At 40.4% G+C, this 12,265-nt stretch overlaps 1 protein-coding gene across 1 annotated transcript; it reads left to right on the top strand.

Moving 5' to 3' along the window:
* Positions 1-3,578: 3,578 nt before the first annotated feature.
* On the top strand, positions 3,579-11,247 carry LOC124272478. The gene is made up of 3 exons (XM_046707658.1): positions 3,579-3,681; positions 8,555-8,666; positions 9,260-11,247. The coding sequence occupies exons 2-3, from the start codon at positions 8,561-8,563 to the stop codon at positions 10,024-10,026; spliced, it is 873 nt and encodes a 290-aa protein (XP_046563614.1). The 5' UTR covers positions 3,579-3,681; positions 8,555-8,560; the 3' UTR covers positions 10,027-11,247.
* The last annotated feature ends 1,018 nt before the right edge of the window (positions 11,248-12,265 follow it).

Genomic DNA, 12,265 nt, shown 5'->3' with positions numbered 1-12,265 from the left:
GGAGAAGAACATAAACCCAACATACTCGGTGCCTATTAGATACCTTGCGCTTGTTGTGTGGTTTTGTACCCGGTTAATCTTCAGGCGTCTATTGGAAAAACTACGGTACGTTTACATATACAATTCCTGATATGTGCACTGTAAGCTGAAAAAATTCACGCAATTGTCAGCGGGGGAGCACTCAGGGTCGATGGTGATCCTTGGTCTGACAGCAGCAAACTCGGGCTGGTGAGTATAAAAATGGTATATAAACGTGCGTATATAAAATTAAATAACGTCCTTATATTTTCGAAGCTCTCTTACTGCTAGAATAGTCGTAAGTGCCATTCATTAACATTAAGTTACGACTATCTCAGCGCTAAGAGAGCTTCGAAAATCTAGGCCCTGTTGTCTAAGTGACATACAGTCCATAGACGTGCAGGATCCTGTGATCCGATGCTGGTTCGAACCATAGAAATACGTTGAAAATTACTCACGATGAAAAAACGCTCTCCAAAACATCAAAACTCAATATTTCATTTATCACTCGGGTGGATCATTTTTCTAAGGACAGTTGTGTCCTTTTGGAGAATCCTCGACCTCAAAATGTCATGTTTGATTTACAGCATCATACACACGCTCGTATATAGTGATGGTGTGCGCGTGGTCCTGTGCTTAAAGCTCAGGTCACAAATCGGTGAAGTTAAGCAGCGTCGAGCTCGGAGAGTCCTTGGATGGGTGACCGTGTTTGGCAGCTTGACTCCTGAGAGTTTCTAGGACTTGAGTCCTGCCCCACAACAAAGCACATGTGACACATGTGGTCTCACCTTAGGCAAGTGAGTTTGTTCAAAATTGTCTCTGTTCACCCAGCAGGAAAATGGGTACCCGGTGGAAAAAAAGTCATACGACTATAACCTTCTAGCGCCTAACAGGCAGCTTGGGTTATCCGGGGTAATAATGGCCTTGATTGTTAGCGCTATGAGCATACCTAGTGTGGAGTTTGGCGCTATATAAATGGACACATTATATAAACGTCTACGGCATGTATGACGAAGAGCATATTACCGTTGCAAGGACGTTAACTGGTAGGGGTGGGTATTGCAAAGAATTTTCATATAGCGATATATTGCGATGCGAAAGCATGTATTGCGATATGTATTGCAATATATTGCAGGACGTTAATGCTTGATTTATAAAGCAAAAACACAACAAAATCACTATGCCTGATTAAGTTTTAATAAAAAACTACTTTACCATTGCATATTTTACATACCGCGTTACTCTTACCAATAGTTCCATCTACCGTGAACTTTTTCAACCCAAAATGCTGCCTTACCGATGCCTTTGCCCTAGTATTTGGCACCACAATAAATTGTTCGTTGTTGGGGGTCACCATTTTACAACACACGCATGGCTTCCGGTGTAAAAGACGGAAATATCCGAAGATTTTCGAGTGTTACCAAGTTTTCCGACTGCATGTCAAAATACCGGTTTTCGATCTACGTATCGCAATACGTATCGTTTTCATGTCTGAACCGGTATATACCGGTAAACCGGTTATATTGCGCAGCCCTATTAACTGGCCATAGAAGTTTCCACCCTTGACGAAATCATTCGTAACTACTCGTGTCATTCCGGCAAGCCTTTCCGTTGTTGAAATACTATTAAATAATCATCCTGGTTAACTACAGTCAACACCAAAAAACAAGATGGAGTCAGGACGCACAGATGTCTTATCCTCCTCTACAATGGTATATATATTGTAAATACCTTTAATGTAAATACCTCTTCGCATCTATTGGCAGTTATTTATGAGTTCACTTTCCTCGGGCAAGGTGAGGTGAGGTGAAATTGGGTTTAACGTCGTGCTTGAGAATATCTCGCTCATATGACGACGTGCATGCGTGTGTATGTGTATGTGCGGCTGCTTGTACAAGCCCAGACTTAAGCTGGTTTTATAGTGCTAGCCCACTGAGATACCATGCCGCAGTGAAGCATGAATACCCCACTCAGACACATTATACTGACTCCGAGCCGACCAGTCCTTGTTGTACCCATTAATGCCGAGTGCCAGTCAGGGACCAACAAGTACCATATTTTAAGGTGTTTTGGTATGACGCGGTCGGGGATCGAACCCGCGACCTTCCGCTCTCCAGGCAGACGCTCTAACCACTACACCACGGAGGCGGTCTCCTCGGGCAAGACGAATAAGAGTCCTGCAAAGTTTGAATCTTAACTTTAACTGTTAAATCTGTGGGATCCCGGGTTAGAATTGGTCTTCAGCAACCTGTGCTTGTCGTAAGAGGCGACTGATGGGATCGGGTGGTTAGACTTGCTGACTTTGTTGTCACATGGGATTCAGTTTGCGTAGATCGATGCTCATGCTGTTGCTCACTGGATTGTCTAGTACAGACTCGATTACTTACAGACCACCGCCATGTAACAACAAACGTTAATTGTTATCTATGGAAATAGGGTTTGAATATGTTATCAATGGAAGGGTTGTTTCTGAAGTGTTGTTTGTAAAGGTCATCACCAGAAATGTTGTTTGAAAACAGTATCTACAGTAACTGCTGCTTTGAAAAAGAAGCGTTGTCGAAAGATACTTAACTGAAGATGTGTTCATTAAAAAATCTCCCCAGAAGCAGTGTTTAAAATTTTTATCTCAAGAAGCGTTGTTTGAATATACATGTATTATCTTCGGAACTGTTGTTCGCCAAAGGTTAATATCTACATAATTGTAGTATGACAGGAAGTTTTGATTGAAAATGTTCTGAAAATCTTTTTACCAACGTTCCATGAAATTCACGAAGCAAGTTGACATTTAGATTGTTCCCCGAATAAATCGATAATCTTCCATTAGCCAAGTACGTTTTTTTGAAAGTATTGTTTTTTTTCATTACTATCTTTACTCAAAGGTAACAATATCATTTGTGTTGAATACACTTCAAAACATATATTCGAAAAATGGTGTACGCATAGGTGTAAATATAAAGTCTTGTAGTGTTTTGTCCTGAAACAACAGCATTGTATTCCGTTTCAACAACGCAGCTGACACCAACTGGTAAACGTGTGCCCAGTGTCGACAGAGTTCAGTCCCTTTGATGACGTTACCTAGAGAAGCGGTCATACAATACTTTGGCACCTCTGCAATACAATAACTCTGACAAGATTTGTCTTGATCTTGCAGGAAGATTCCACTGACATTAAGGACGGTAAAACAACAGAGTCATCATAGCATACATACGTACACACGCACACAGCAAACAAAGGCTACGCCATGTCGGCATTTGGAACTATTAGTGCCTCGCTATTTGAAAAATCACCAAAGAAAACTAACATTTATCAAGACACACTCCTAAAAAATTTCCGTTAACGCATTTCGGGACTGTATACATTCACAGTCCTACAAATATTCGAAACGAAGACTGAAAAACAATTAAGACTCAAACATCGATTTGTTACGTAAGGTTTCCGTTATTGACGGAAATGAACGAAAACACCCGAGGTGGTCAAGTGTACATGATAGTCGGCACATCGTACAACCGGCCTTGAACTTCAACCCGGAATTTCAATATGGTCCAGATAAGAAGGCGGAGATTTGTGTGATGAAAACGGTCATCACGCGCTGGTGCGACTGTTGTTAATCTCTTCACAGCGCAGCACATTGATCAGTTGAATTACTGGACATATACAGAGCAGGTAAGAATGCCAATTTTATGAATGTAACACCCGTTGAATTTTGATGTCATTAAGTTGTATTACAAATGTATTCAATATACATGTATTATGACTGTGTGACATATAATCAGATCGTATTATATATGTGACCATTGAGAGGAATCACCAAACAAGAGCCTCGGATTTCGCCCAATGTTTACAATGATGTAATTTGACTTGATCGGATTATGTTTAAGAAATTCAAATATATTATATGGTTTAATGCCAAGCATGTTTCTCGGATGTTTGTTCACTGTTGATTAAGCTGTCCAACGTGCAGCATTTTATGTAGTCTTTCTAAACCAATTTTATTATTTCAATACTAGTACTGTTACTATCCCATAAAAGTGTTCATGAAAATTTTATTGTGTTCACCAAAAGTAAGAGGCAGGACACAGACCTTTGTTCGACAGACAATGAAAATTTAATAAATGAATATAAATAAAATAAATGAATGACTTAAAAAGACTGTTTATGAACAATATTATGCTATGATATTCAATAGCTTTTGTCCAAAAGGGAAATGGAAAATTCAGATATACGTGGCGATCATTGATAACCTACCCGCCAACCAAACCTTGCTCCCTCGCTTTCCTCCCTGATAGGAGTCAGGTACGTTTGTTTACGTGCGAGACGACACGCACTGATGTCTTGTCGGGGAAAACAGTAAGATTAATTCGATGTAGATAAGACATGAGATAAAGGCTTTGAATAAATAGTAACACTTTTCTACATTGATCTCGCCTTTCTTTAACGAACAGAGATAGCGTTTTGTACAGTAAATATGTGATGTTGTTTACTGTTGTGATGAACATGACTGGTGTCTGAGAACGTGTTATATTGGAGTTAACTTAGAGTAGCCTCCCCTTGACCGCATTTTCGAATTTCGTCATATTTTTGTGTGTTTGTGTAGCTCAATTTACACCAAGAATGGTTCACCAATCTGTTCCACACCGCATTGACACCGTATTTGAGTGAGTGAGTGAGTATGGTTTTCCGCCGCTTTTAGCAATATTCCAGTAGTATAACGGCGGGGGACACAGAAATGGGCTTGACACGTTGTACCCATGGAACCGAACCCGGGCATGACGAACGAACGCTTAAACCACTAGGCTACCCCACCGCCCCACATCGTATTTGGAATTCTAACATGCGTTTAGCAATATGCTTTAATTAGAGCTGCAATTAATACCTTTTGAAGGAAATTTGGCACTCATTGTATGTAAGTACTATTAACATTCATGAAAAGTAAAATGAGGGTAGGAAGGCGTTTCCTATTCTCGCGGTACTTACGGATATCGGCTGAAAAAATAACACAAACAATTCTTATCGTATTAATGCATGTTGTTTTTAAATGAAAGGCCTTCTCCTCTAACATCTACATCTATCAGCTGCCAGATCCATCAGGTGAATTACCACTCGTGAGCCCGGTGATAAACAATGCCATCCGCCATTGACGAAACCAGGCTTCTCCCATTCTCGCGGTATTACCAGGAATTAACATTATTGAGTGTATGTAAGAGCAATCCTGCCGGAAAGGGCGGGAAAAAGTAATGATATGTCAAAGTTGGTATAAACTCCCCAATATTCGTGACACTGCAAGATTTTAATCACGCACAGACTTGGGCCACTTCCTAGTGATGTAAACAACCGCTAAGTGTCGCGCATCGGCGATTTCGGCAGAAAACGTGTTTACCGCGAGAATAGGAAACCCGCGAGAATAGGAGACGCACCTATGTAATAATGGAAGCTGATAATGATTTAAATAAATGCGTGTAATCACGGATGTGTACTGTTCTGTAAAAAGAAAGGTTTGTGTTTGTTGAATAGCTGAATCACTTCATGACTTCATGAGCATCGAAGTACTTTAATAGATACGATGGTATGTATCGACCAAAGCAGCGAGCCTGACTATCCAATTCAGTTAGTGGCTTCTTACGATTAGCGTGGTTGCTGAAGACAACTTCTAAACCTAATTCTGTGATCACTACTTAATGCAGCAGCCATGTTTGTTACCAATAGGGGGACTGTGTGGTATCCTAGTGGTTAAAGCCTTCGCTCGACACGCCGAAGAGCCGGGTTCGATTCCCCATATGGGTGCAATGTGTGAAGCCCATTTCTGTGTCCCCCCGCCGTGATATTGCTGGAATATTGAATAAAATCATAACTCACTCACTCAATATATGCGGTCCAAATGCACTGGTATGACGTTCTATAATGATTACATGCCCATTTCATGACACAGACTGTTAAACTCAAACTATAAACGTCACTACTGAAACTTCCTCATTGAGGTTACTGTGACCAGAGTATCTCTCCGCGCAATGGAAATGTCACATATATATATAGGCCTACGTGAAATCGTATTCCACCGTCTGACGTCATCAATCAAGTGTCAGGTTCTGATAACGAAAGAAACGAAAACACATAATATTTGAAAAAAAACCCAAACAATTTTCCATTTAATAACTACAATGTTTCATCGATTTCAGCTGATATACTCTTTCAGGATTACCCCGTCTTTCAAATGTTTTTGCAAATAAGTGAAGGTCAAGGACAAGTTCAAGATCCGGCAGACGTGCAATACGGAAATGGGAATGCAATACAGATTTCGCCCAACCTCGCCTTATTTCACGGCTTTATTGCTATCGTAAGCCTGAATGGGTGTGTAAGAAAGTGGCAGAACCCGGGCAATGGCAATATACGCCTTGATGCTAGTTTTTGCGTTACACGACCCTGGCATTTACAAACTACCGTAAAGCTGTTATATATTTCCCAGTGCCTGGCGTATACAACAGACAATCGTAAATCAAACAATACCCGTCCAGTTTGTGTCAGGGCACTGTGACAGGAGTTGAAGTTGAAGTTGAAATTGACACAGCGCAATGGAGAACATACTGGCTTGTGTCGGAGGTCGAATTCGAATCCCCATACAAATGCATTGTTCATGGTATCACTGGAGGGTTATCTGGTCACACGCCCCTTCATGTAGACCCATTGAAACAACAGAGTGATTGTGCTTAGGTACCATTAACATTTCTTTTGCAGATTCTAATGGCTGAGATACTGTAACGTTTCTGCTGCAGACCCTTAATGGCTGAGATACTGTAACATTCCTGCTGCAGACCCTCAATGGCTGAGATACTGTAACATTCCTGCTGCAGACCCTCAATGGCTGAGATACTGTAACATTCCTGCTGCAGACCCTCAGTGGCTGAGATAATGTCACGTTTCTGCTGCAGACCCTCAATGGCTGAGATACTGTCACGTTTCTGCTGCAGACCCTTAATGGCTGAGATACTGTAACGTTTCTGCTGCAGACCCTCAATGGCTGAGATACTGTAACAGTTCGGCTACACATTCTGATGACTGATATACTGTAACATTTCGGCTACACATTCTGATGACTGAAGATACTGTAACATTTCGGCTACACATTCTGATGACTAAGATGCTGTAACATTTTGGCTACACATTCTGATGACTGAGATACTGTAACATTTCGGTTGCACATTCTGATGACTGAGATACTGGAACAGTTCGGCTACACATTCTGATTACTAAGATACTAAGATTTCGCTGGACACATATTGGCTAACATTTCTGAGATGATCGAAGATGCTGTAACATTTCGGCTGCACATTCTGATGACTGAGATACTGTAACATTTCGGCTACACATTCTGATGACTGAGATGCTGTAACATTTCTGTTGTACATTCTGATGACTAAGATGCTGTAACATTTCTGTTGTAGATTCTGATGACTAAGATGCTGTAACATTTCTGTTGTAGATTCTGATGACTAAGATGCTGTAACATTTCTGTTGTAGATTCTGATGACTAAGATGCTGTAACATATTGGCTACACATTCTGATGACTAAGATACTGTAACATTTCTGTTGTAGATTCTGATGACTAAGATGCTGTAACATTTCTGATGTGATTCTTACGACTAGATGCTGTATTTCTGATGACTAAGATGCTGTAACATTTCTGTTGGCTGTAGATTCTGATGACTAAGATGCTGTAACATTTCTGTTGTACATTTCTGATGACTTAGATGCTGTAACATATCTGTTGTAGATTCTGATGACTAAGATGCTGTAACATTTCTGTTGTAGATTCTGATCACTAAGATGCTGTAACATTTCGGCTACACATTCTGATGACTAAGATGCTGTAACATTTCTGTTGTAGATTCTGATGACTAAGATGCTGTAACATTTCTGTTGTAGATTCTGATGACTAAGATGCTGTAACATTTCTGTTGTAGATTCTGATGACTGAGATGCTGTAACATTTCTGTTGTAGATTCTGATGACTAAGATGCTGTAACATTTCGGCTACACATTCTGATGACTGAGATACTGTAACATTTCTGTTGTAGATTCTGACGACTAAGATGCTGTAACATTTCTGTTGTAGATTCTGATGACTAAGATACTGTAACATTTCGGCCGCACATTTCTGTTGTAGATTCTGATATAGATGCTGTAACATTTCGGCTACACATTCTGACGACTGAGATGCTGTAACATTTCTGTTGTAGATTCTGACGACTAAGATGCTGTAACATTTCTGTTGTAGATTCTGATGACTAAGATGCTGTAACATTTCTGTTGTAGATTCTGACGACTAAGATGCTGTAACATTTCTGTTGTAGATTCTGATGACTAAGATGCTGTAACATTTCTGTTGTAGATTCTGATGACTAAGATGCTGTAACATTTCTGTTGTAGATTCTGATGACTAAGATGCTGTAACATTTCTGTTGTAGATTCTGATCACTAAGATGCTGTAACATTTCTGTTGTAGATTCTGACGACTAAGATGCTGTAACATTTCTGTTGTAGATTCTGATGACTGAAAACGTTGCCTTCGGGATCACGTTCAATCCTCAACACTTGGACAATGAAGAGGACGTGACGCCATGCATACCTTACAAACACCACCGAGCCTCCTCAGGTGCGTGCCAGGTCTTTCACGACGTAACAGTCATAAGGGCATTAGTTTCCATTCAATTTCTCGCTATCTAACGGCTTGAATTGCGGAAGTAAACAGTTTCCTTTTGAATTATGTTATAAATTTTCAAAGAACATATTTATGCTGCAGAAATCCAAGCACATATTCAACTGCATTGGGGGTTATGTTCCGAAATGAATTGAGTTTGTGAATGTCAGTGAACTTGTTCAAAATTGCTTCTGTTCACTCAGCAGAAAATTGGTACCGCTTTGCTAAGTCTAGTGAATATTAACCTTCTAGACCCTCACAGGCAGTTAGGGTTATCCGGGGTAATAATGTGCTGTGTTTTGATTGTTAGCGCTATGAGCATTCGCCTAGTGAATGGAGTTTAGCGTAATATAAAATGCACATATATTATTATGTCAAAATTTGTCTTTCCGTTGATGGATGTGCAATCGGTCGACATTGCTTGTTTGAGTATTTACAGGTCGCGGTCATATAGCAGGTATAGTTCTGTGTGTGTCGTAAAACAACAAGCGATAAAACGCTAACAAAAACAAATGTGTTATTACTAAGAAGCATTCCAATTTCTGCAGGTCCAATCACCCCTCTGACGTTGTGCAGACTGATAGAGGACGGAAACGGCCATTCCATTTATAATGACTTCTGCCAAGCCATGGAACTAATGAACGAAGGGAGCAAGTTCATGTCATTCTCGACTCACTACATATTTGACTGGTCACAGCTGTATGACATCAACAAGCTGTCTTACTTCCCGTACAAAGTTCTCACTAGACTGTACCAAGTCAAACAACCATATGTGCGCACCACCCAGATGCTTATTAACATGCTGAATGGCAAATCTATTGTTAGATGTTTCAGTGAAAATATTCTTGTTGACGTCAGGAGCAGACGACAGAAACTATTACCGTATTGGTTCGTTGACAGGTATGCGAACTTTAAAGGTGTCCTGGCTGACGTAGTCTCTGCCAAACAAGCACTAACCGGAAGTTGGACTTGTCCGGAAGTGCCGATGTCACCGCCGCCATTTTGTTTGCCAGTGACAGTGTTGGAGAGTGAAACAGACATGAACAAGTTTCTATACAAAGACGCATTTATGAGATATTGTTTTGAGTGTGTTGACTTCGCCTGTAGGCAGAAACGCTTCCCCTATCTAAGAGAAACGTTGTCCGAACTCAACATAAAGGAATTATCCGTGTGCCACCATGACGACGCGCGGGTGGGTGACTGTCTCACAGTGTTGTGCTGGCAAAGGGAACAGCCTGATGTTTTGTTTTGTGTGATTAGGAAAAACGCCAGTATTATTTATACTTGCAAGATGACGTTCGATTTGAGTTCTTGAAAACAGATCTGTGTACCAACAAGTGACGAACTCACCTAATAAACACGTGACTTGAAGTCATTATCACAACAAGGTGTATTTATTTGAAGTGGGGACTTCAACAACGTCATTGTTACAAAACTCTTTTTTGTCACAATTCAATTCCACGCGACTGTAATGTGTGCCATTTGTTTTGTTTTAAGCTTGGTTTTGGAGGTAGTCGTATACAAGTCGTTCTCTTGGCACCGTGTCTTTTGCCTGTATTTTCTGGAGACATTCAATATTATATTGCCTATTTTCTATTTGGCCCAAACCAAATATGCTAGTTTCAATGTTTCAACATGGTTTGAAAGACGATCATTTTATCTTCTGATGATGAATAGGTATATTTCGATCACAGAGCCCGCGATGGGAAAAAACTAGCAAGAAAAAGAATGAAATCTGCTTAATCTGGAGCTGAAAATATATTTTGTCGGAGGTTAGCAGGAGTTTTTGTGTATTATTCATACAGAACAAACATTCCGAAGCAATTGTAGATAAAGCATGCTTTGTGTTTAAGCAATTAATGTGTATGGAAAGGGAATCGTGCATCCTGTACATATTGACAGTGATGGATGTTGTACACAGGCGGGAATAAAAGAAAATGACGTCATCGAACACCTGGCTGACCTCATTTCACAGGGTCAATGACCTTTGAAAAACAGAGCGGGTATAGTCCCAAAGTTTGGTGACCTAATTGAACACCTGGCTGACCTCATTTCACAGGGGTCAATGATCTTGTACTGAGCTGACCGTGGGAAAAAATAATGTTATTAATGTTAACGGAACATTCCCAGTAAAAGAAAAAAATGCAATAAAGGATATGCTATTTATCAATTTACTCTTGAACCCAAACGCATAGTAGGGGTACTGTGAAATGAGGTCATCCAGGTGTTCGATGACGTCATTTTCTTTTATCGCCGCGTGTGTACAACAGATGGACATGTCGCTGTTGGATCGAACAAACATCCTGAACAAATTCCCAGGATTTTAATCGTTTGTCCTTACTGACGAGGTCATGACTTAGACTGATTCTCTCCCGTTATAATAAAATCCACAAGGAAGTATTTAAAAATAAATTCGTTAATAAAGCTTCTGATTTACCTGCTGGTATTACAATATTATACAATCAGCCTGACCGTTTGTTTATTGATGATTGTTTCTACATCTCAGGATATATGTCAAATAAACGTATTTGAAATATATCATTAGTCGTGTGTTTGTCTGCGGGTTTAGAGAGTCGAATTAATCATGAGAAGAAGCACATCAAATTGAAAATACCTGAAACTTTATGTTTTGTAACGCCGCACTCGGCAATATTCCAGCGATATGACAATGGTATGTAAATAATCGAGTCTGCACTAGACAGTACACCCACTGACATCATCAGCATCAAGGACCGCCTCCGTGGTGTAGTGGTTAGAGCGTCCGCCCGGAGAGCGGAAGGCTGCGGGTTCGATCCCCGATCGCGTCATACCAAAAGACCTTAAAATATGGTACTTGTTGGTCCCTGCCTGACGCTCGGCACTAATGGGTACAACAAGGACTGGTCGGCTGGGAGTCGCATCATCAGCATCAATCTACGAAATTGGGATATTGGCAATTGATATATACAGTACAGCAACCAAGTCAGCGAGCCTGACGGTCCGATTCCGTCAGTCGCCTCCTACGACAAGCATAGTTTGCTGAAGACCAATTCTAATCCGGATCTTCAGGGATGGAAATGTTCTGTGTCCCTATCTGGGAATTGGTAGAATATTGCTCAAAGCGGTGTAATGTAATACCTGTCTCCCTAAAATCGGTGTAAAATCGAAGTAAAATTCCGAAACATCATTCAGAGTCTTGGTGGCAAATCTTCCAAAACATGTTGACACAATTATATGAGTCGGTGAAAAGTGAACACCACATCGATCATACAAGGTACCATTTGACACATTTGTAATTAGCTGAGAGAAGAGGGTTGAAAAAACCCCCGGGTGATTATATCGTGTGATATGAATCGTGTGTAACTGAATTATATAGGTCTCCCGTCATTTGAAATGAAATGTCATGAAATGTTTTTTGGTTGGTACTTGGTATATAGTGGTCAGTTTTGATATTCATTACCTTTTCTCGGAAACGTCTGGATGGAGATGTTCATCCCCAAGCAGAACTAAAACGGTCAATATTTCTTCATTAACTGTCAAATCTAGCGATGATATGATGGTTTTTGCTGATGTGA

The sequence above is a fragment of the Haliotis rubra genome, unplaced genomic scaffold (genome assembly GCF_003918875.1).
Source record: "Haliotis rubra isolate DU_JTF1 unplaced genomic scaffold, ASM391887v1 Scf17, whole genome shotgun sequence".
NCBI classification, from domain to species: domain Eukaryota; kingdom Metazoa; phylum Mollusca; class Gastropoda; order Lepetellida; family Haliotidae; genus Haliotis; species Haliotis rubra.
This window is presented reverse-complemented; position numbering and strand designations above follow the sequence as displayed.